Genomic DNA, 24,686 nt, shown 5'->3' with positions numbered 1-24,686 from the left:
AACTTGAGTTTCTCAGTTCATATTTTTGGTGGCTAGATACACTAGTGACTAGTAAGCATAGGAATTAAATGATTGATGTTGCAAGAAATATTTCCAGTTATGGGTACCAAGGAGTTGAAGCTGACAGCATTGATAGCGGCTCTGTTCTATCCAACATGATGTAGGCTTGTTATTGGATATGACAGTAATTTTCCCTTGACTAAGGCCACAGCAGAAAATGGTGAGGTAAAAATGAACAGAACCCTCATTTAGTCCTCAAAGGACTCTCTTTGTATTTATAGGATTACTCTGCTTGTGTGCTGTTTGTACCTCTGCTGAGAGCCTGAACCTATTACCACCAGTCAAAGGCTGTTCTGAACGGATAGCTCAAAGAAAAATTTACCAGTACTTAAGCATCCTGAGGTTTTCTTTCCCTGAGTGCCAAGTGCTTTGTTAGCAGTCTTTACTGTGTGTTACACTGAACTTGCAGCTCCCCCTCCCAAGCTTAGTGCAGTATACAGAAGTGGAATATCTTTTTTTTTTTTTAATGCCTTCCTTCAGGACTAGTGCAGAGCTTTAATCCCAAAGAACAGAAGTCTCCCAGGGTGAGGCAGGAGTTCCCTAGCCGCACTAATCTGCTTACAGGAGGTGCTCACACTATCCCAAGGTACATTCTGTTTGTCAGGGTCACTGCTGCTGACCAGCTTTTTTTATAGAGGACTCAGAGTTTCAGAAATATATTTTTGTAGACAATGATTAAACTGTGAAACATTGAAATAAAGCATGTAAACAAAAACTTACAGCACTGTCCTCTGTACAGATGTTTTTCTCACTTCAGTTCTCTCCTGGCTCATTAGAAAATGTTTGATTACTTCTTGGATATATTTTAATAAAGTTCTCCAAAGAACATGGCTGCTGTCTATGGAAAGGGGTAGCCTTAGATACAATATCGAAAGGGAGGGTTGAAAACCTGTACAGGTGTGTTAATTTCCAGGTGTTCCAACACAGGTGAGTGCATCAGTCCCACTTTTCCCAAATTACGTAAATTCCACAAAATCGGTCCCTGGATCAGCCACTCTGGCAAATTACTTTCTTTGTATTCTGGAGCACGACCATCAGTCAAGGCTGTGAAGGTGGCAGTCTGGAGAAGCCATCTTCAGTGCTTAAGGGACTTTGGATGTAAACTGATGGTTACTTGATTTCTCACAAGCTGAAATTGTGGTATCTGGTTTTGCAGCCATTTGAGTATGTAGTTTAAGAGCAGTAGCTGTCTTTATGCTTTCACAGTAAAGTAGTATTTGAAGTTAACACACAGCCCATGAAACTAATTTTTCTAACTTGTAATAGAGGTTGGTGCAACAGAATTAGCGTAGAAAAGTTAGGTATTTCATAAATTGAATTTAATTCATTCTTTATGGCCTATGCTGTCTTGGTCAATCATTAATGACACCTAGGAAACCCCTAGTATTGGTGTATTTTATCACTGTTGGCCCACCTGGTGCTGTATGCCATTGGAATATCCAGCATCATGCTTGGGAGATGGGAAATGCTGGTCTGCTTTATTGTGGCAATGGGAGTTTGAGCTGGTGGAATGGGAAGGGGCATAGGAGCACTTGGAATCTTTCACATGGTGGTCCTATTTCTGGTGCATAGCTGATGATCTTACTGTTTCAGTAAAGAAACTTAAGACATGAGGGCAAAGACTGGTCTTCAAAGAATGTAGTACTGATCTTGGATTTACCATGGCACTCAACTTAGATGCAAGACAATGGCTCTGCTACCATTCAGTAATGTTTCATGTAGGTATTGTACTTAAAAAAATGGGGGGAGTTAGTAAATCTAGTGGTGTGTAGTAAATCAAAACTCAGAGATGTTGTACAGCACAGGAGGAGAGCACTGAGTGCTGATGCCGCTGATACTCTGAAGTTTTGGGTAGTTGTTCAACTGGCTTTGGGCATTGCCTTACCCATATTCCAGTCAGTACATTGTATCCCTCTAACTAGAAAGTAACAAAGAGGAAATGTCATCTACTCAAAACAACCTGGCACAATCATTTGAATAAATGAAAGTAAAAGCAAGCAATTTGCCTTTGCTGTTGCTAATTCAGTTTCAAATGGGATTCTGCCAGAGTGAAGAAACAATAGAGGCGAAAGAAAAACCTACTTCCACAAGAGTATCCTTGTGGTGGTATGGAGTATAGCATCTGCTCCTCTTTCCAGTTTATATCAGTGCTAGTGTGCCTTTACTGCACAAGCAGAAACAGATATAAAATCGCATGTCATTTTTCAAACTGTAGGATTATTAAGTATTTTGTGGTTGTTCATATTGAAAAGGGGCAGGTTTAGGACATTGTGCTACGCTACATGACGACTGTTCAGATGTATTAGCTAATTGTAACAGCTGAATTCATGAACATACTGATTTTGTACCTTAAGTAATTCCTAAATGCACGCCTTTCCAAAATCTGCCTCACTGGAAAGCGAAGCACCCGGCCCTGTGCGGCGCTGCCGGTCCTCTGGGGCCGGCAGCAGTTCCTCATGCTATCTGTGGGATCCAGCCTGAGACGCGGGCACTGGTTCTTCTGTATGTTTACCTCGAAATTTAGGTTAAAACTCCTTAATTTCTGCAATAATTCCAGGTTTTGAACTTGGCGGTCGTGAGAGATTCTGCCTAGGGAAGGCTCATACCCGCCGATCGGCCCACCTACCCCGCCGCGGGGCTCGTCCCTCCCGACGGCCCCTCAGACCGCCCGGATCCCGCCCGTCCCGCGCGGGGCGTTGTGGGGCCGGGAAAACAAGGTTGGGGGGGGGGGGGGGGGCCGGGTCCATCGCGCAGTGCACGCCGGGACGGCGGCGGGCGGCGCTCGGGCCCAGCGCGGGGCAGGAGCCTCTCGGTGACTCGGGCGGCGGCGGCGGCGGCTCTGCCCGGCGGGGATGGCGGACGCGGCGGCCTCTCCCGTGGGGAAGCGGCTTCTGCTGCTACTGGCGGCGGGGCCGGGCGAGGGCGAGACGGCAGGGTCGGAGCCGGGGCCTGCGTTGCCCGCACGGGCCTGGCGGAGCGGCACCGTGAGGGCCATGAGCGGAGCGGTGCCCCAGGACCTGGCGGTGAGGCCCGGGGCGGGAGGGGGAGTCGCACACTACCGTGGACGGGGCTGCGGGTCGAGCCTCTCGCTAGGGCCGCGAACGGGCCGTGCTAGACTGGGGGCGGGCGGGGTGCCGTGGCCGAACTGTGTCGGCGGCCCAAGCCCTCCCTGCAGCGCCGGGCCCGCCGGACGCGCTCCGGGGCTGGAAGCGGCGGGCCTAGCCTGCGGCGAGCGCGACGGCGGAGCTGCCGGGCAGGTATGTGACGAGTCCGGCACCGTCGGTGCGGTGGTTGGAAGTAACATACATATGAAACAAATACGTCTGGGACATTTCTGGTGCTGATCTGTCTGTGTGTATATAACCTCCAAACGTTGTTTTGGGTTTTCTTCGGTTTTTTGTTTGTTTTTCCACCGGGAAGATGTTAAATATTCTCGATCAGCCTAAATTATATATGAAAATATGTATTGAGGGCGCAATTTTGAGTGAGGATCATCCATTTGGTTTTGTCTCAGATTTTGTTTTCAGTTGTAGGAGTTTGGGCTTAGTGTAATGTATTTAAGCACTCTTTAGCATTTGTTTGGTTTATTTCTAGTATAGCTCAGTGAACCGCTTGGGTGGAGATCCTAAAAAGAGCTCTTGAAATGTATTGGTGGAGTTTCTCTTTGCATGTATTAGTTCTGCAGGCCCTCACTGTAAGTGCTGGCATGCTTTGGAGGGCTGTGTCTGATTTAGTGACCCATGGTAGTGGGAATGAGGTTCTGTGTTTGTGAAGAGTTTTAATTCTCTTTATGATTAGTTTTTTAAAAATTAGTAGTTACAATAAGTTTTTTTGGGCTTGTTTGCAGAGTTCCAACTTTGAGAAGTTTCCTTGACATCCATCCTCTAGTGATGCTGCTTTCTTTGGCCTTGTTCTAGAACTGCACCTACAGCTGTCAGCAGAAAGCAGTGTGCTGGTTTTGGCTTTGCAAATCTGGGCAGCCTGGCACCCTGTGTCTGCAGTTGAGAGCTGTGGTTATGTACTCAAGCTGCTGTCTGACTTGTTCAAGGAGGAGGAAAGAAAAACCCATGCAGAAAGGGTTTCTTCAAAAGGGAAATGTGTCAAGTGTTTGAGACTATCTGAATTGTGAAAGTGTATCAGGGCTAAAATCCAGTTGAAGAGCCACTCTTGTAGCAGACTGCATTGGATGTGTGTCATCAGTACTCTTGCATTTTCATTGGTGTGTGAATTCATTACCTTCATTCAGCACTGCAGTTCTCTCCCCAGTTCTTTTCATCAACAACCTTCCACTTAATACTGTTTCAGGGGTGCAGCTGTCTCTAAACAGTGTGTTCTCAAAATCTATGAAAGAACTGTAAAATGTGAACTGTGTAAAATAATCAGGGCAGAATTTAGAGTAATGTGGGACATTCAGTGCTTTCATGGACTCTTCCATGCATAATGAATACTACTGTGACAATGGCAATGATATACTATCAAAAAAGAGTTCTTTTTAAATTCGTTCTGTCAGAAGAAGTGATGAGTTGGCACCAAGCAGTCAACCACTGTTTCGGAAATACTCTTCTAAGGTAATAATGTGGACTAGGTGTGATAAAGGCTAGGAAAAATGTATTTTCTACTCTTTGGTCTGTCTGTCTGTCCTTTCTCATAGTATCTTATAGGGATGGTTTCAGTTACTAGCCTGTAGTCTCACATTGGGCTTTTAGAAATACAAAACTGCAGTTGCATATCTGCACCTTTCTAGGGCATAAATCTTGGGAATAGACAAGAGGTATAAAACTTAAAACCATGTTTGTTTGGGGTTTTTTTTTTTTTTTTGTCTTTAATATATTGGAATTCTGGGAAGCTATTACTTTTTCTGGTAGAGCAAAGCCTCTGAAAGATTTTTGGGTTTTTTTCCCCTGTAAAAATTTGGTTATGGAGAGTAGCTCTTAGACATTCTTACTTTGATATGATGTGGAGTAATCTAATTGTGGTTAGTCCACCAAAAAATAAAAAATATATATATAATGGTCAGTCCTAGTTGTGGTCCCATCTTCAGAGCATCTAGAACAAATCCTGAGGAAAAACTATGCTGCTATTAGAAAACAGCTTTGCCTCTTCTAAATGGAAACAGGTATTACCCTCTTTCTCAAAATGTTTACTAGAACACAGTCATTAAAGACCTGTTGAGCTTTATCTCAGTATGTTCCTAATATTGTAAAAGTACATGGTACATGCTAATGGCAAAATAACTCAATGTGTCACATGAAGGACAGTACTGCTTTTCTTATGTGGAACAGAAGTATGAGAGATGATTGTTTTAATGGATAGGCAAGCTCTACAATACCATGAAAGTTAGGAGGCCTGGGACACAAAGTGTTTTGAATAGGGACTGTTGTGGAATAATCCCATGGTAGATGGTGTACAAAGGATTGCCCCTTCTCCTGCACTCCCCTCCCCAATGTATAATAAGTTATTTTTTCTATGTTTTGTCTTATCCAAGTTTTTTGTGTCTTGAGTTTATCTATTTCTTACAGTAATCTGCACATAATTGAATGTATTCTGAAGATATTTTTCCTTGTACATGATATGTAGATTATACATCTTAACAAAAACATGTAATTTAAAGTATTTTATTCATAAGGGATTTCATGCAATAAAGTTGGTATTTAGAAATTATCTGGATTGTGGCATAAGCTTAAATACATTGCAAGTATCAGAACTCTGAATTAATCGGAAGTATCAGGGTATTTCAACTAGTTTGTTTAACTAGGTCACATTGAGAAAGAATATCTTCCTATCTGGAGGCTGTATGTAGTAGATGAGGGATACCCTACAAGACTGAATTTAGCACTTGTGTGCTGTTAAGCAGTTTTTAAGTGCTACATGAAAGTCATCTTGAAAGCAGAGAAGCACATGGGAAAACATGCCTATCCTGTTTGTTGTGCTGAGGTGTGTAGAAGTTTTTGTCTGTTGTGCACGTGTCTGCTGCAGAATTTCAGGTCTTTCTGGGACTGAATGGGGAGCTTGGAGGGACTTTCAAACTGTAAGGGATTTTGAAACAGGAGTTTTCAGACTGCGACTTTTCACTGTGACTGTAGAATGGTGGGAAGGTTCAGTGCAGACTGGAGTTGCGTGAGTCTAGGAGATTGAAATTGTTTTCTGTGCCACTCTATTTTTCTGCATTTCCTTCCATTCTGCAGAGGTGATCATGTTCCTTGATCATTCTCCCTGGCAGCAAGGCACTTGCATGTTTTTGCGTATCAAAAGAATACATGCGGAGAAGGAACACCAGGAAGTGATGTAAGGCTTTGTCTCATTCCCTAAGTAATGTCTCATATTGCTGCTGTTGAAGGCAAAACACTGGGCTGGATTGGTGTTGGCAGTAGGCATATATTTAATGCTTCTTGTTGTAAAAGAGATTTTTAAGAACAAATGGAATGTCAAATGTTTCTTCAAGTACATTTTTATCTGCTTTGCGATTAAAATACAGTTCTGTGAAGAAGAGGTGAGTGCAAAAGTAGTGGATGTACATTTTCTCTGCTCACTCTGCGATACTTTGTTGGTGGCCTAAGTATAAAGTCCTGTGAATCCTTGTTATGCCACAAGGTTTTTTTCCCTGCTGATCTTTCTGTTTTCTCTGTTTTATGTGAGAAAGATAGACATCCACACTGAAAAATATGCACATGTGGCAAAGAATGTCTTCTATGGCTCCACTGATTACTTTTCTCAGGGCTCAATAGGGTAATGAGGTATTCTCTAATCATTTGTGCTACTGAAATGGAAGGAACCGGGATGATATGAGGGGGATGGAATACCTCTGCATTTGTAGCTTATATAAGTTTACAGGATTTATTAAAAAAAATCTTGGCTTCTTTGTCAGTGTAACTGCAGTAGAGAAAACTCACTGCGACTTGAAACATTCACAAAAGGATCTTAGCAGATTTGATGTGGTTATCAAGTTACAGATGAGGAGTGGGGTGAGAAAGAACTCTATTTCTGTCTTGTTACTGATTATGCTCTTTTGAGGTAGCGCTGCTGGGTACTGACTGCCTTGATTCCAGTGCTCACTCTTGGGAGTCCCTTTGGAGTGTCTCACCCACACTGGATAGTGACATTCTGTTGGCAAAACACAAAGGAAAATGGGGAGGCTTTCTTGCATAGTCAAGTTTTTTTGGCAGTTTTTGCATGCTTAGCACACAACAACGTCTTCCTAAATTTCTTCCAGAATGTCATGCTTTTGTTGATGTCTACCTTGTTCATTTTGACATTAATTATTGTAGTCAGGGATGAATTTCATTTGTTAAGAGTTGCTTAGTATGCTAAATGACATTGAGGTAGGTGCTTCTGGAGAGAGAGTGACAGTTTCTGAGACATTCTTCTAAAGAATTTGCAACTTGAGAGGATTAGCTTTGGTTTCTTATTTTCAGATTATTGAGAAGGTGGCATTAAGCTCCAGGTCAAAGCTTGTTGATTATACAAAGAGTGTGTGTATCACAAGGCAAATAATCTTAGAATCATTGAATTATCGAAACATCAAGGTTGGAGGAGACCTGTAAGATCATCAAGTCCAACTGTCAGCCCAGCACTACCACTGTAATCCCTAAACCACATCATCCAGTACCAGAGCCAGATGCCTCATAAACACCTGTAGGGATAGTGACTCTACCATCTCCTTGGGAAACCTATTTCAGTGCCTGACTACCTGAACAGTGAAAAATTTTTTTTTAACATCTACTCTGAATCTCCTCATCTCAGGTGAAATCCATTTTGTCTGGTCCTCTTGCTGCAGGCACAGCAGAAGAGACTGGCCCCCACCTTACTGCAACCTCCTTTCAGGGGGTTGTAGAGAATGATGAGATCCCCCCTGAACCTCCTCAAGACTAAACAAATGCAGCCTCCCTCAGCCACTCCTCATAAAACGTGTTTTCTAGACCTTTTGTGGAGCCTTGTTGGTCTTTGCTGGATATGCTCCAGCACCTCAATGTCCTTTTTAAAGTGAGGAGCCCAGAACTGAATGCAGCGATTGAGGCGTGGCCCCACCAGTGCTGAGTAGAGGAGGACGATCATTTCCCTAGTACTGCTGGCTACACTATTCTTGATACAGGCCAAGTTTCCATTCAGCTTCTTGGTCACCTAGGCACGTGCTGGCTCTTACTGAGGTGGTTGTCAACCAGCACTCCAAAGTCCCTTTCTGCCGAACAGCTCCCAAGGCACTACTCCCCAAGCGTGTGGCTCTGCAGGAGGTTTCTGCAACCCAAGTGTAGGACCTAGTGCTGCAAGGACCCACCTTGTTGAACCTCATGTCGTTGTCCTTGGGCAATGATTTTGATTGAGTCTGTCCAGGTCTCTCTGCAAAGCCTTCCTACCCTCAAGCAGATCAACACTCCCACCCAACTTGCTCTTGTCTGCAAATTTACTGAGGATGCACTCAATCCCTATGTCCAGATCATCAATAAAGATGTTAAACAGGAGCAACCTCAAAACTGAGCCCTGGGGAATACCACTTACGACTAACCCCAACTGGATTTAGTGCTGTTCACCACAACTCCCTGCGCCTGGTGATCCAGCCGGTCTTTTACCCATCGAAGGGTCCAGTCATCCAAACCATGAGCAGCCAGTTTTTCTAGGAGTATGCTGTGGGAGGTGGTGACAGACACTTTACTGAAGTCTGGGTAAGTACATCCACAGCCTTTCCCTCATCTATTAAATGGGTCAGTTTGTCATAGAAGGAGATGTAGGCTGGGCTTGTTTAAATCTTGAGTGAAGTAATAAAATGAACCTAATAGGTATTCTCATTTATTTGGGCAGGGTGGTAAGCTGTACTTCATTGCTTGTTTGAGTTTGTCTGCCTTTGGTGATCCTTGCCAAGTAGTTTAGGGGGACATGCCAGTGAGAGGTCCTCTCTGTGTTGTTACTTATAAAATCTCCCCATCTTTTAATCAAATTCTTAAATATTTTGCAAAAAAGCATATATTCCAAAGTCAGCATTATTGTAGTAATTAGTTATGACAACCTCTTTTCATATAACCTTTGTGATAAGAGAATCATAACAGGATTATTACCTCACTAATGCTGCATGCATTGTAAACAAATTATTCCATGTAGTTATTTTCCTGTGATAGTTTTCTCATTATGTCACATGCTACTGGCAAAGTAGCACAAATATAATACTAAGAAAGCTATAGGCCCACTGAAAATGGAAAGGTGTTCAGTCTAGTTTCCACTCTATTGCTGAAAATTGTTGAATTGGTGGAAGGATATCTTGAAAGGTCCGGTACTGTTTCTCAGCAGGGCAGCTTAAGCAGTAATGGAGTTCAAGAATTCATCAGGAGAATTACTTCATGTTCCTTCCCTCTTCCCTTGGACTTTGAGCTTTTGAGTCTGGGGGGAGGAGTGGGGTAGAGGAGTAAGCGGTCTCTAATACTTCTCTTAATAGGGTTTATTGGTAAAGCAGAGAGCTGTCTGTCTCTGTACCTTGTCGCTCCCCAGTGATCTTGTAATGGTTACAAAACTCTGTTTTGACCATCCAGCTTAAGGTGTTCCTTAACTGATTAGTAATTTTTTTGCCGTTCATCTGACATGTTTGATTATATTTGGCAAGTATGTAAGTTGTGTAGATGAGAGATTGGAATGTGACTTTTCTAACTCTTAATAGCTCCAGTTGTTAGGACATGGAATGAGATTTGTAACCTTAGCATTCTTGCCATGTCATTTCATATGACTTTAACAGTTGTCCTTTGTGATGGGAAAAAAGGAGGATGATATCTCAGAACAGCAATTTGGATTTGTAGTGTGTGTAGTGTGGTTTATATTGTTACACTTGTAAATAAGGTCATTAAAAATTTAGCAAGTAGGTAATTCTCAGTAATCTCGTGTCATCCAAAATATTTGCATTTGTTCAGGAACTTTAATAATGTACAAGACAAGACAAACGTCTGGTTTAGAGTGGGTTTTGTAAACACAAACCTTGCAGGCTGAAGCATTTAGTTCTGTGAGTGTCAGTTAACCATACTGATACAGGCTGTCTGTTGAAGTGCCAAGTATAAGAGGGTTGAAATTCTCTAAAAAATCCTCCTGCAAAAGAGGCTTGCACTGGGTCATTAGCTGCATTTTGGGATGAACAATTCTCATGTCTTTAATTTTGTATAGGAAAACGCAGCATTTGGAGCCAGTGATGTGTGTTTGGGGATAAATAATTGGTCATAGGTTAGTAATTGTGAATTTGGTTCCCATTTCTTTTGTAATATTTGATAGCTATGCAGATGTGTTCTCAGTGTTAATATTGCAATACTTATCGTGATGTTTCTTACTAAAGCTGCTGTCTCATTTTCCGTAAGGATTGTAGGAATGTTATTTTCTATTAAGTGTCTGAAAAGAGATTAAATACCTTCTAATTTTTTTTTCAATCAGATCTTTGTGGAATTTGATGGCTGTAACTGGAACCAACATGCATGGGTGAAAGTCCATGCTGAAGAAGTTATAGTGTTGCTGCTGGAAGGATCATTGGTTTGGGCACCACGAAATGATCCAGTTATGCTTCAGGGGACTCGAATCTCGCAGGCACAGTGGCCTGCACTGGTGAGTATTTGACCAGAAGCCCTTAGATCCTCAGAAGTTTTCATCAGCTCCACTGTGAAACTTGAGGCTTGGATATTGTACAGGGCACTGTTTTGCAGGTTCAAAAATTTCTTGGGGATGGACTTTTACTAATAGAAGTTTCTTAACTGGCACTTAATAGCGCCTTTGGGAAAGCACTGGAGAGGCAGTATGCTTCCAGTTCCTGCCCCAGGAATTGCTATGACATAGTTTACAGAAATGTGTTATTTACAGGTTAGTCTCTGAAGAAACGTGTTATATATCTGAAAAGATCATTTTGCCCTATTTTAAAATTTTATGTATGTTAGGCTTTTCTGAAGCCTTTTAGTCTTATGAAGGACTCTCCGGAGCTCTGTATGGTAAAGGCTGTTGCATCAATTAAGTAGGTATACCAGAAGGCATCTTGGGGAAGAGAACAGACTGCGTGCTGTGCCTGACATATTGAATTGGCCACTTCGAATCTAAAAAATTTATTTCCATTTTGCTGTCAGCATTAACTAATGTGACATGCAAAATTTTCTCATGTTTCTTGATGTGGTTAACCATATTGCTGTTTACATGGCAGCTACATGTCATGACACTTGAAAACAAAGCCAGTGTATTTTAGCTAGCATATCTGAATATACCCATTCTGCAAACATCCTGATGAGTCGTATATAGTGATGAGCATTCCTTATATATTTCTTCTCTTAGTGGCATCTGAAGAGGAAAGATTATATGTGAGAATCCTTCCCTCATTTTTATGCTGTTTAATTTTTATTATTTGGCCCTTCTTTTGTTTCTTTTCTCCTCCCACAGTCCTTGGACTGCTTGGGATCCTACTCTGCTTTTTAATACATTTTGTGCGTGGCTACATTGAAACATTTTTTCCCCATCAAGGATTGTGTGCCTTGGTAGAATTTGAATTTAGTGTTTTAAAGGGGCACTTGGGCACCATGCAATGATCAAGTTGAGCAAGTTCATCACTGCATCTTTCTCTGAGGATTTCTTTATTGCACTTGGCTTAAGGCAGAAGAAAACCAGGCCTTTACAGCAGAGACTCTGGAGAGAGTGTTTTTTCCAGAGGTGAAGTTTTCCTTTCAGTGTATTTCCAACTTGTCTCCAAAAATTAACTCCAGTTAGTTTCATCTGGGAAACTGTTTTTACACAGGAACAGCATTTTTCAGTTGATTGCCAAATAGGTCAAAATCCAAGTGATTTGGGTGTATTACCATAGTCTGCATGCTGACTGTGTAATGATTCCAGAGTATTTCCACTACAACTCGAGCTTTACCTGTAGGCTTGCTGAAAAAATATTTCCCTACTCTGGACATCCACATGAGCATTGAAGCTTTCTCTAGGTACTACAGGCCTACCCAGATAACTGTATGGGAATGGAGATTGGAGTTAGTCAAAGCACCAGAGTACATATTGGCAGTGGGTAACCAACTACTTAGCATTACAAAGGGGATGGTATGTTTCAGGGGTGTGGGGGATGGTGGGTTTTGTTGGGGTTTTGCTTTTTGGTTTGTTTTTGTTTGTTTTTGTTTGTTTGTTTGTTTAAGATATATCACTTATGAATGTGTTTTCATTCTTCATTGTCTCTTTTTTGTAGTCCTGTTTGCTTTCAGGAAATAGTTCTACATAAACTGAGAAAATAAATTTTTATATTTATACTGTTGTGTACAGGAGAATGGAGTGTAAACAAACTTGATGAGAGCTGTTAAGGGAAAAATGTCATGAATACTTGTGTGTTAAAATCATGTAAGTGTGAGCATGAGACAAATAACACTTCAAAGACTCTTGCTGGCAACATTCTCTTCCATCAGCAAATTATTTTATAAGGTTGTCTGATTCTGCTATTACAAGGTTTCTGAATCCACTAGGTATTTTTAGTGATTTGCCCTGCATCTTGAACATCAATAGTACACTTGCTATGAACTTCAGTTTTTCACAAAACACTGGCCAAAAATTCTCTCATTCAATAATAAGCATATAAATTCCTTACAGCTAACTTCTGTAGAAGAATAAAACCACTCCTTTCATAAGGCTGTATCTGAAATACGTTAGATAGTTTGAATCATTAACCAAAGCTTTTTTTTAACCTGAGCATCAGAAGGTGTTTACCTGTGAAAAACCAAATACCACCACAGGTGTTTTCATTTCTGCTTTAAGATCTAATGAAAAAGTGGATCCAATTGTCTGTAATTCCTGCTTGTAATGCAAGAATTATTGGCTTAGACATAATGACTAATATTTTGCATTACAACTTGAGCACTGGGAGGTAGAAGTTGAGAAATTAAAATTTTTAATTTTTTAAAATCTAAAAAGCTTGTGAAATCAATTGTTGGTGGCATGTATGTGTGCTCAGTCATTTTGGTAACTTCTTTTTTTTTGTCACAGACCTTCACTCCTCTAGTAGATAAACTGGGGTTAGGCTCTGTGGTCCCAGTGGAATTTCTTCTGGACAGACATTTACGTTTCCTGTCTGATGCCAGTGGATTACGTTTATTTCAGGTATTTGAACTGTATTCAGTTAAAATGTGAATTTATCTTTGGGCTGTGCTTGTCAGATTAGTTTTGGTTTTTTCTTACTGTTCCACCAACATAACCATCTTTCTCCTTTCACTGCCCTGTCACATATTTGTGTTTGTTTCCCTGCATAGCCAGGTCCTTACACTGACCTCCATTTGCATGCGAAAAGTACTAATACTCTCTACATTGTTCAGTTGGAGAGCTAGATATCATTGTGTAGCTGATAATTGCAGTGGAAGTTTTGCAACAGCTTTTGCATAGTTAATTCTTTTATTCCCCCTGGCATGCTCAGTAATTTTTTTTTTTTAATTTTACTTTTTTTTTTCTTGTTTGTCATCTCTGACTGCAGTCCAAGAAGAGCTGTCCTGTAAAACCTAATGATTCTATTACCCTAGAAGACTGTACTTTGTTAAAACTGTTTGTTTTTGGCAGATGGCAACAGAGAGTCAAAATCAGATTCTGCAGGAACAGCCTTCACTAAGAGAATCTGTCAATGCACTGATCAGTGACCAGAAGCTTCAGGAGATATTTAGTAGAGGTGAGGTGTGTTTTCTATCTCGGAGCTACTTTGTTGTGCAACAGCTGTAAGACTATGCTGGAATTTGTGAAGGAGGATAGTAATAGTATCTGTTACTGTTTCATTTGGAAGGTCAATTTTCTGTATTTTGCAAGTTCTTTACAAAGAAACATTATTTTATCACAGATACAGGTAAGCAGTTGCTGAGATACAACCAGAAATACCTACTGGGAATGGTCACTTAAGATGTAGTTAAAGTAGGACAATATCCATCTATTTACAGCTTCCCTATTTTAAGTTTTAGTTTTGAATTTTTAAAGTGTTGCTCCTTTTCTGTGGGTCTGTTCTGTAAATGTGGAAATTGAGAATTGAAGTTCCTTTGTATTTGCTGATCCTCAGAAACGTTCTTTTCTAATGGCAATTCAAATTTTGACATTTCGATAATTAATACATCAGTTGTTTAAGTTGAATATACGTGTGGATGTGGCTGGTCAGCATAGAGTTAGTACCTTATCTGTTGTCTGGGTTGTGTATTAGGGTTAAGCCTGATTGTGGCTTTTGTTGTCAGATTTGGGTCATTTTGGTCAAGTGCTAAAATAATTTCTATGCAGAGTTCGTGTGCCAGGGAGGCACCCTAGACACAGACCACTGTCTTACATTTGAAGGATGATGTAATTCTTAAGGGAATTTGGTGCCTTTTGGTCAAATAAAATGTGTATTCATAGAAGTTCTATGAGGACAATACTTCTTACATGAGCAAGTAGCTTAAGAATTGTCCAGTTCGAAGCCTTCTTCTGAAGTCCCTAATTCTGGCTGTGTCACAACAGGTTGTTGGATCACGTGGATTTTGATGATCCAAGATTAGCAGAGGTTTATTTTGTCTGGGCTTAGGGTAGGAGGAAAGCTCAGCATGCTGATGTGGAGAGCAAGGGGAGGGTGAGAGGAGACCTTTATGTAGATAATCTGTTACCTGTGTGAAAGAACTAAGACTGGTTGATTTAGAGATGTTGGATATCCAAATACGTTTCTACTCTGAAACGCATGGGGTTTTTTCTGGGATTTGACACATCTGAACTAAGTCAGAATACTGGGACTGGTTACTGGATTGAAGCTGCATGATTACTAACCTGTAGGTTAGAAAGCAAAATAATTTAGTTCGCAAGGAGCCCCCATCCAGCATGATTTTGTCAAAGGAGTGAGTTAATTTTGGTCTTTCACGTTTGGTTTTTTTATGTGTAAACTGTATTCATTTTGTCGTCACAGTAGCTTTGAGTTACAACAATGAGGACCTATTGACTTTTTAGGATAAAATGCCTGGTTACACAGAATTTTTAGCAGAAGCCCTAGTGTTTTAATTTCTTTCCACCTGGAAGATGACACGTCAAGTCCTAATTAAGTGCACAGAACCATTTTTTTGTATGACTCCTAACTAGTATGACGCAAAGCTTGTTTGGAAAATGTACTCAAAGTCCTTATTTTCCAGGTCCTTACAGTGTCCAAGGCCAAAGAGTTAAAGTTTATCAACCAGAGGATGAAAATAGCTGGCTCTGTGGTGTTGTGAGCCACCAAGATCCAATAACTCGTCTTATGGAGGTGTCTGTGACTGAGGTAAAAATACGAAGCACTGCTTTGGTGTTCCTGAAATACCATGCCTCAATATCTGTATGTGGAGAATGACAGCTTCGCCCAAACTTACTCTTTTGGTTTGTTTTTTTGCTTTAAAAGATGAGTAATGATTTGTGTTGGGATTCACAGTATTTTTCTAGTATTTTTTCCTATTATGTTGACTTTCCAGAATAAATGATGTCACACAGACTATTAAAAAAAGAAAAGCTGTAAGAATTTCAGTACTGTGAACTAAAAATGTAACCTCCAAGCGCAGATACCGAGATTGGATATTTGTTGCTCCTTTTGGGGAGAAACTGGTGAGGATACTTAGGCTAAACTGAGGTGCTTCTTCCAGTAGTCCTTTCTACACCTAGAGGAGTGAACATGGAGAGGGCTGGAACAATGTTGAATCAAATTTAAGAGCTGTGTTTAATGCATGAGTACCTCTAGAAATGCTCAATAGAACAAATATACATGGAAACAGCAGTAGGAATCAAATGCAAAAGTTTTTCAAATAGAGAAGGAGCAAAAGGATAGAAGGTGAACTGGAAGGCTGTAGTATTACTAAGAAAGTGAGACAGAAGGAAAAGGTAAATGGGAGAGGGCCTGCACAGTAACTGTGTATTTAGGTCTCTTATGTTGATACTATATACTTTGAATTAAAAATTAACCTCTGCTTTTCTTTCTCTTACCTCCTCATTATCAATCCGTATAAAAATTAGAGTGGTGAGATAAAGTCGGTGGATCCTCGACTGATTCATGTGGTGATGGATAACACTTCTCCAAGCGAGGTAGTACAGCAGTTCGTTCAGGTCTTGTATATACAGTATGAAACTTCATAAAATTTTTGATCTGAAATAAGTAAAATCTGGAAAGGACTAAAAAATTCTGCAGTGTTCACTGTAGATTTTGGATAATTTTCATAATTTTCCTCTTAAATTTGGAACAGGAAAATTTTGTTTACCATTTTGATGGTCATAGCTTTCTTTGAACAATCTTCTCTTTTTGTTCAGGCCTGTTTACTAAGTTTAGCATGGATCGTGGAGGGGGGATCAGTAACTGTGTAACCGTGGTGGTTGTTCTCCATTTTAAGGTGTAGTGTTGCTGCCTTTTTCTAAAAGGATCATTCTGTGCTGGTTCACAGACCTTTTAAGGCATTTCTAAAAATTGCCATCTGGCTTCTCTGCCTTGTAAGCAGGCTTGTGTGTTTGTGGCATTTCATTGCTTCAGTTGAGAGGTTCCATGATAACATTTGAACCTGAATTTTTACCGTAGGCTAAAGGGCAAGCTATCTCCTGTAGTTAAATATTGTAGGCTTTGTGTAGTGGACAGACAGCGTGCCCTTGAAAAGAGTCGTGGGGTCTATACTTGGAGAAAAAATTAGTGTGCAGATGGTATTCATACATTATGAAGAGCTTTGTTGGAGTATTGCATATTTCTCAAAATTTGGCGTGATGTTCATGCTACAGCAAGGTAGCTCAGCTAAAAAATTTCTTGTGCAGATCTTATTCTAGTACAAAAAAGACAAGACTGCACTTAATGCTTGTGTTCTGTGCTCACGTAGCATCTCTCTTTAGATGTCTCAGTTTCTGATAAAGTGTTCCTAAACTTCAGAGCAGTGTAATATATTCTGTTCTTACAGAAAAGAAGTTCTTTGAATGGGTATCCTGATTGTTCTGTTTAGTGATTGCACGGCTTTGTCTATTACAGGGAGGGGGCCTAAAAGCAGCTAAATCATCAACTAAAGGGAAAAAGAAGAAAGAAAGCCTGGAGGGAAAGGACGGAAGGAGGAGGAAAAATGTATCAGATCCTGGTTGTGATCCTGCAACAAAGAAGCTAAAGGAGAGGAGTGAGGCAGATAGCAATGGTAGTGACGGAGGTGAGGCAAGCAGAGGTCCTTGGAAAGGAGTCTCCAGTAGTGAAACAGGACTGGATCCAAGGGCCAAGCAGTTGCCTTCGTTTATTCCTCAGATTAATCGCAATATTCGTTTTGCTACTTACACCAAAGAGAATGGCCGAACACTAGTAGTCCAAGACGAGCCAGTTGGTGGTGACACACCATTGCCCTTCACTCCATTTTCTTCTGTGACTGGACAACCATTACTAGTTGGATCTGGATGTAAAGAGGCAGGAAAATCACTGGAACAGGTTGGCCAAGGCACAGTGACTTCTACAACTGCAGTTACTACACCTGCTTTGACACCGACAACTGTGAGAATCTCTGATACCAGTTTGCCAGCTGTTACTGGACAGGAGAAACTGAAAGCAGTCCGATCCCAAGCCCAGGGAGAGGTGAGTAGCTCATGATCCAACATGTTTCAGAAAGATTTATGTGTTTGCAGCAGATGTTCTGCAACATACTCCTGTTGCAATGTGTGTCCACGGAATTGAAAAAGCCTACTTTTTCTCTCCTGAGTCTGTCTCCTTCCGAAGAAAACCTGTTACCTGACCTAAGAAATTACTCAAAAGAAAATTAAGATGATTGGTGAAGGAGTATTAAGAGACAACTGTGTAGCACTCTTATGCTTATTCAGCCTTAATCTGAGAAATGCAGCTTTAACATAACACTAAGCACTGCATTTAATTAATTTTGTTGCATCATATGGCAGATAACCTGCTTAAAATCTCTTGCCTTTATATAAACAAATCGGCGTGAAAATGCGTACTGAGTTGAACATTCAAGTTACTTTAAAAAAAAAGCCTCAAAACCAGAAAAACGATAAACCTACATTTAGAGGACCTTTAACAGATGCCTGTCTTGTGTGTTAGAGCTGTGGTATCTATATAGTAGTAAAATGAGCCAGTTCCATTGTATACAATCTAGGACTAAAACCAAAGAAATAATTAAAGTATTTGAGATGAGAGCTCAGTCTGAAAGCATCTTGAAGGCCTTTTAGTTATGTCTTTGTTTACAATGGAAAGAGTAGAAAAATAGAAGGGAAACCCTGTTAAAATAGAAGACTTTTTAAATAAATCAAATGAAGATTTGTAAAAACAAAACAAAAATGAAACTGACCTCAGTAAGTACAACAAAAATAAAGAATCTCGCCATCTACTGTATAAAAAAAGAAAATGGTAGATACGTTAAGAGAGTCCAGTGTGATTGCCTGGAGGTTAAAGGCATTGTTATCCCTGTCTTTTGTATAAGCCAATGGAATTGGTGGAAGGGTTAGATGTTTACCTTGGGATAAAGATGCCTAGGTGGTAAGGTGTAAAGGAGAAATAAAATTGTTGAAAACAGGAGTGTTGCATAATGAGCATAATACAATGTAATATGACCTCTTCTATCCCCCACCCCCCCAAAAAAATAAATAAATTCAGAGTTGGGAGCAACTACAGATTGTGTAATTGTACTGAGAAATTACGGTATCACCTGTCCTTCTTTCCCTCTCTCCAACCCCAAATCACTTTTTTAAAACATTTATAATTTGGCTTCAGAGTTGGCAGGCAGACTATTAGTCCATTTTAAACTATTTTTTTTGAGGGAAGGAACCTGACATAAATCAGTAAGAGTGTTGTAGGTAGTTCACATGTGTTACTGTTTCAGACTGTCTGCTATATCGTAGTGTGATTTGGTCCTTGAGATGACTTCAAAACCTTGGTTTCCATTCAAATTCATATTGTTTTTAAAACTATTAGAACTCAGTTTTCTAAAATTATTTTTATGTCTAAAAATAAATATCTGGAATTCTAATATCTGAAAGAACTGTTAATGGGTTATTAAAGTTATTACAGCTGGAGATTGGTAATGAGGAGCAAGCTAAACATTAGTATGCAGTAGAGTAGGTGTGCAGGGACACTAGTGACCAGTAGGATGTGTTGCACAGACTCTGTGGTTGTATTTAACATGACCTTGAAATAAAATTGTGTTAATGATGAGCAAATTTCTAAGTGGAAACTCAAAAAAAAAGGAGTAGAGCTGATCTAAATGATTCTATGAGGAATTAATCCCAGTATATAATAGTTACAGTAGGACTGTCAGAATTGGAAAATCTGGACAAGTACCAACTGAGAAGAGAGCAAGTGAATATTCCGTATCGCAGTTGTGGTTCTAGTAGAAATCTGCCATTCACAAAACTTTCTAGTATTTAATGGTCATAAAAACTAAGCCTTTTGTGCTTAACCTCTACTGAGTAATTCCCTGGAAGGCACTGTGTCCTAGGCATCTATCTACCTGTCAGCAGATGCGGCTTGCTGGGACCAGGAACAGTTTGTCTGCTAACTGCTAGGGGGCTTGGTTTGTTTAATTAACTTGCAAACTAAGTTACTTATTTCAACGGTGCTACTTAAGTAGATGGAGCTTATCAGAATGATCTTGGGTGAGGGTGAAAGGTGGAAGGGTATTCCAAAGCAGTTTCAATTAAGGTTCCCTCGTTGTTGATTTGACTTCAAAGGATCAGCAGTTTTACTAAGTTGCTTTTGTATGAATTAGTTCACCTGTCTTGTGTCTCACCTTTGTTCTAAAGTGTGATAAGACATTAAGTGTTAGTTTTCTTTGTGTGTCTTCAGTTTCAATAGCTTGTGGGTAGGAATCTTTAAAGAAGTTTCTTCATTGTAAGTATGTCTGCTGGAAATTTCTATTCCACATGGGTAAGTAGAATGCTAATGGTACAATGAGATGAACCAAACTATTCTTGAATCAAATAACAATCCTATAATAGACTAATGCTTATTAATTTTGTTTCAGAATTCCCGAAATTCACTTTTGACTTCTTCTGGATTTGGAGTCTCTCTTCCAAGTGCTTCCCAGTCCTTGGTATTTGGGGCTGGAAGGAGCCAATCAAATGGAGTGATGGCTCCAGAAAGCAAACCTTCTGGATTTCCTTTTGGCTGTGGTACTGGACAAGAAGCTCAGAAAGATTCTGATTCATCCAAGAACTTGTTTTTTCAGTGCATGTCCCAGAATCTTCCTTCCAGTAACTATTTCACAGTCATTTCAGAGAGCTTGACTGAAGATGTCTCTAGTCGGGACTCATTCAAGCAATGTACAGAGAGTGTGGGTGCTGGGACTTGTAAAGGTAAAGTTATTTCAGTGGACACTAAGCCGGGAGCCCAGTCTGGTAGTTCTGTGGAGCGGAAGCTGCCTGTAGAATCTATGCCTACCCTTACTCCAGCCTTTTCACGAAGTCTGTTGAATACTCGTCCCCCTGATAGTCACGAAAACCTATTTTTACAGCCCCCAAAACTGTCACGAGAGGAACCCTCAAACCCTTTCCTGGCATTTGCTGAGAAAGCAGAACTTAGTCCTTTCAGTAGCTTTGCATCTTCATCTCAGACGGGGGTTTGTGCTCCCTCGACACCTGTGGGTCATAAGGCCACTTCTGGCTGGCCAGAAACACTCACTTCTACAGACTCTTTAGCTAAGAAGAAAACATTGTTTATAACAACTGACTCCTCAAAGATGATCTCCAGTGCTTCTGGTTCAACAGCTGCTGCTGGTGTTCAAAGCCCTTCCACTGTAGGGAATGGCCGTTCCAGCTCACCGACCAGCAACCTGACACAGCCTATCGAGATGCCCACACTTTCCTCCAGCCCAACAGAAGAAAAACCAGCTGTTGGGCCTGGGCAGCAGGACAATCCTCTTCTGAAAACTTTTTCTAATGTGTTTGGCAGACATCCACCTACCCTTTTCTCTTCACATGTAGAGTTTCCACAGGAGAACAAAGCCCCTTTTGAAGCTGTGAAAAGGTTCTCGCTAGATGAGCGGAGCTTAACATCCAAACAGGACTCTGACTCCAGTACAAATAGTGACCTGTCAGATTTGAGTGACTCTGAAGACCAGTTGCAGGCTAAGGCTTGTATGAAGGGTATCCCAGACCACTTGATGGCGAAGCTAGGCCCCAATGCGGAGCGCAATGCAGAATTACTGCTGGGTAAAGGAAAGGGGAAACAAGCCCCAAAGGGCCGGCCCCGCACAGCTCCCCTAAAAGGTGATGACTTGAATGCGGATAATGTTTTGGAAGCACAAAGAGGTGGGATACTGGGTTATCTCCTGTGTAATGAACTGCGTGAACTAACCACAGTTGTAAACCTCATTCATGCTCAGTAGACAGCACACAGGATGCTTACAAGGTTGAAGCTTAATGCTTCTTGTATGTGAATTTGATGTTCACTTTGAGAAATGTTTAAGCATGTATTTGTCAGAACAGAAGTGTGGTATGCTGCAGGCTTGAACAGACTTTCTGGTTTTACGTGGGTATGAACATACAGATCTCTGAAAAGATGATTGTTGGAGCCAGTATCCTTTTGCTGTTTCAGTTAACTAATAGATTTTTACTTTGCCTCACCCAGTTGGCCAGTCTGTGCTGAAAGATATGAGTAAGGTGAGGAAGCTGAAGCAGTCAGGTGAGCCTTTTCTCCAGGATGGCTCTTGCATCAATGTAGCTCCACATCTGCACAAGTGTCGGGAGTGCCGTCTGGAGCGGTACCGCAAATTTAAGGAGCAAGAGCAGGATGACTCAACTGTGGCATGTCGCTTCTTCCATTTCCGGAGGTGCTCAAATTCTTCCTTTCTTCATATGTAGTCTATGTGCAGAACTTGGGCCATGTCTAAGCACGAAGTAATTATGTTTTACTTATTAAATATGCTTGGGGGTACAATAATGAAGGTTTTGAGTGTCTTGCGTTTCCCTGCATCACCTGACCGGAATTCCCTCACTGGGCCGGAAAGAGCTGCTTTTCAAAGATAAAGCTGTAGGATACTAAGTGAGCTGCCAGGTACAGCCTCAGGAAATTGAATTTGCTTTATTGGGTAGAATTTTACTTCTGGGTAGCAATTTGTATGCAGTAACTCTCTCTCCTTCACAAGACATTCAGAACAAAGGTAAAATTTTAATCCACTCAGCAAGTAACTGGACATTGCCAGCATGAGGCTAATGTTTGACCAGATTCTGTTAAGTACAGGACTAAATTTTAGGAGTAGAACACTATGTCTGTGTTCTCTCTGTGTTGCGCACATGTCTTACACTGTTGTGTTTCGACCTGTCATGTTTCTCTTCGTCTTCCTTAACTGCCTATTCTAGCAAGTGCTATGCATCTCTTTCCAAAAGTATGTTCATTGACTTTCTGGCATGTAAAGGATGAAGTGAATTTTTAGTATGTGTCACCCATCCAGTAAGCATGCTGCTTCTTTTCCTAAACTTGTTAAAAATTAATCTAGCTTGAGGTTAAAGATAAGATGGGTTCTGCTTAAGAATGAAGTTACCTTTGATATTGACAGGAGATGTTTAGGGTTCTGTCGTACATTTTTACGTCTTTTCCCCCACAAGAATTAGGAGGGTCAACAGCTACTGGTAAAACAGTAGTGATTCATCTATGGGGAGAGCAGTGCAACAAGGATTTTTGCATATCTCTTAATGTGAGCTGTTAGAAGAGTTGCTGAGTGCTGGCAGCCCTAACCAGAACTGAAATACTGTTTTCTCAAAAGTTGGGAAAAACTTTCGCATGAATTAAAATTGAGAATGACAACCATTCAGAATTTTGCAAGCAGCATCATGCAGCAGGTCAAATTGAGTTTTGTCATCTCTTTCTATTAATAGGATAGAGAAGTGGGATTTAACAAGCTGTAGCAATTCCTTTTAGGTGGAATTTCCCACCAATGTTTACTAGGACCTTGGGATTTGTTCTAGTGGGTGTTGCAGCCACAGCTTTGTATGCCTTATTCTCTGCGTTACTGGGATGTGCATAATAAGTGTATTGTCTGTAGAATATAGCACTTTAGCTGAAGTCTTTTTTCCCCCCCTTTCTGGGTTTATGTTCTGATATAGATGTCATTATAAGTTAATTAAAGGTGGTTAAGCAGTTTCTCAATTACTCCATCCTATTTCGTGCAGGCTGGTATTTACCCGGAAAGGTATACTACGAGTAGAAGGTTTCTTGAACCCACAACAAAGTGACCCTGATGCCATGAGCCTTTGGATTCCTTCTTCCTCTCCTGCAGAGGGGATCGATCTGGAAACTTCCAAATATATCCTGGCCAATGTTGGGGACCAGTTCTGCCAGCTTGTTATGTCAGAGAAGGAGGCAATGATGATGGTAGAGCCACATCGTAAGTTGGGCTTTTGTCATGGGTTTTTTTTTCCATCCTCTCTGTATAATGCATGTACAATACAGTGGAATAGAATTGAAAATGTCATATAATTTCGTGTTGAAATGCTTCTCCTGCTCTTCCAATGAGAAGGCTATGTTCACCTCCTTGAGGTGTAACTGTGGGACCAGCATTTGAGACTTCCTTTTGGATGAGTGCAACATTACTACCAAGGAAGCTAGTGGTAACTGTCCTAGACATTAAATTATTTTTTTAATAACTAAATGCAGAAGTCAGCTGGCTCATGCTCCTAAGAAAATAGAAATAAGCCAGAGTACCTACCACACTGAGCAGCTATGCTTTAATGAACAGATTTTCTGATCTATTTGTGTCCTTTTATGCTCCAGGCACATCATGTAAAAGCTCACGGTTTTTGAGGGAGCAATACCTTCATTCAGCCCGCAAGGACTTAGCTGAGCAACTAGTTGCCAGCTTTGCACTTCAAGGGGAAAAGGTTTAAGGAAAAAAAAAGGTAGCCGGTTTAGCTTATCACATGGATAACTGACTATCTGATTTTTTCCCTTTAGTTTCTGGAACATACAAGGGCAGCCATTCGGAGAGCCCCTTCCTTAGCAAATATGTTGGTTTAGAATCTGAATAGTTAACAGAGATCTGATTTTAGTGTATGTGTATTATGTGGTGAAACTAAATACACATTCTCTGTGGTTTTATGTATTGACATCGCTTGTTCATAAAACTAGCAGAAGATTTGTAATTTTGCTGGAAGTTCCATTGGTGCTCCTTTAAATTCAGTTATTACAGAACACTGCAAGGTGCTGCATTTCCTTGTAGTGTGCCTTTTGATACCTGACCTTACCTATTCTTAGAAATGGGAACTTGATAGTGTCACTGGACTAGCAACTCAAAGAATGGGGCTACGAATGTAAAAAGTATGTGTTTCTGGACTCTGCCTTCAGGTCATGTTGCTGTGAATTTTTCAATGTTGCTGTGATATTCTCAAATTAGGTGGGAGAAATGAAAAATGTCAAAGCAATAATTCGTAGTGTGCCTTCTCTCTATAGAGAAGGTGGCATGGAAACGAGCAGTACGTGGTGTGAGGGAGATGTGTGATGTATGTGAGACAACACTCTTCAATATTCATTGGGTTTGTCGGAAGTGTGGTTTTGGGGTCTGTCTGGACTGTTACCGGCTGAGGAAGAACCGTCCACGTAGTGGTGAGTACTGGGCATTTTTCCCCCACTGTAATCTTTGAACTGACTATAGGCAGGGAATAGTTTCTGGGAAGTTGCAGAAGGTTTTGTGAGAGAGTTACTGAGTATCAGCTTGGAAGGCTGCATGTTTAGAACTTGTCTTGTATGC

The 24,686-nt window shown here is 40.8% G+C and overlaps 1 protein-coding gene across 3 annotated transcripts in view; it reads left to right on the top strand.

Annotated features, from left to right (window-relative positions):
- Nucleotides 1–2,842: 2,842 nt before the first annotated feature.
- The window catches only part of KDM3B (lysine demethylase 3B), a 50,694-nt gene continuing 28,850 nt past the window's right edge, over nucleotides 2,843–24,686 (top strand). For 2 of the 3 annotated variants that reach the window (XR_007206936.1, XM_048319716.1), the window contains exons 1-11: nucleotides 2,843–3,083; nucleotides 10,456–10,623; nucleotides 13,024–13,137; nucleotides 13,588–13,693; nucleotides 15,156–15,280; nucleotides 16,003–16,071; nucleotides 16,991–17,572; nucleotides 19,968–21,252; nucleotides 21,572–21,773; nucleotides 23,113–23,327; nucleotides 24,389–24,541. Coding sequence is in view for 2 of the 3 variants with exons in the window: in XM_048319716.1 (XP_048175673.1) it covers nucleotides 2,913–3,083; nucleotides 10,456–10,623; nucleotides 13,024–13,137; nucleotides 13,588–13,693; nucleotides 15,156–15,280; nucleotides 16,003–16,071; nucleotides 16,991–17,572; nucleotides 19,968–21,252; nucleotides 21,572–21,773; nucleotides 23,113–23,327; nucleotides 24,389–24,541 (3,190 nt within the window). In the remaining variant the exon portion in view is untranslated. The remainder of the gene's footprint in view (nucleotides 3,084–10,455; nucleotides 10,624–13,023; nucleotides 13,138–13,587; nucleotides 13,694–15,155; nucleotides 15,281–16,002; nucleotides 16,072–16,990; nucleotides 17,573–19,967; nucleotides 21,253–21,571; nucleotides 21,774–23,112; nucleotides 23,328–24,388; nucleotides 24,542–24,686) is intronic. The other variant, XM_048319717.1, reaches the window with a different exon arrangement.

The sequence above is a fragment of the Corvus hawaiiensis genome, chromosome 15, assembly GCF_020740725.1.
Source record: "Corvus hawaiiensis isolate bCorHaw1 chromosome 15, bCorHaw1.pri.cur, whole genome shotgun sequence".
In the NCBI taxonomy this organism is placed as follows: domain Eukaryota; kingdom Metazoa; phylum Chordata; class Aves; order Passeriformes; family Corvidae; genus Corvus; species Corvus hawaiiensis.
The sequence above is the reverse complement of the archived record's forward strand: the minus strand, read 5'-3'. Positions and strand labels throughout refer to the sequence as shown.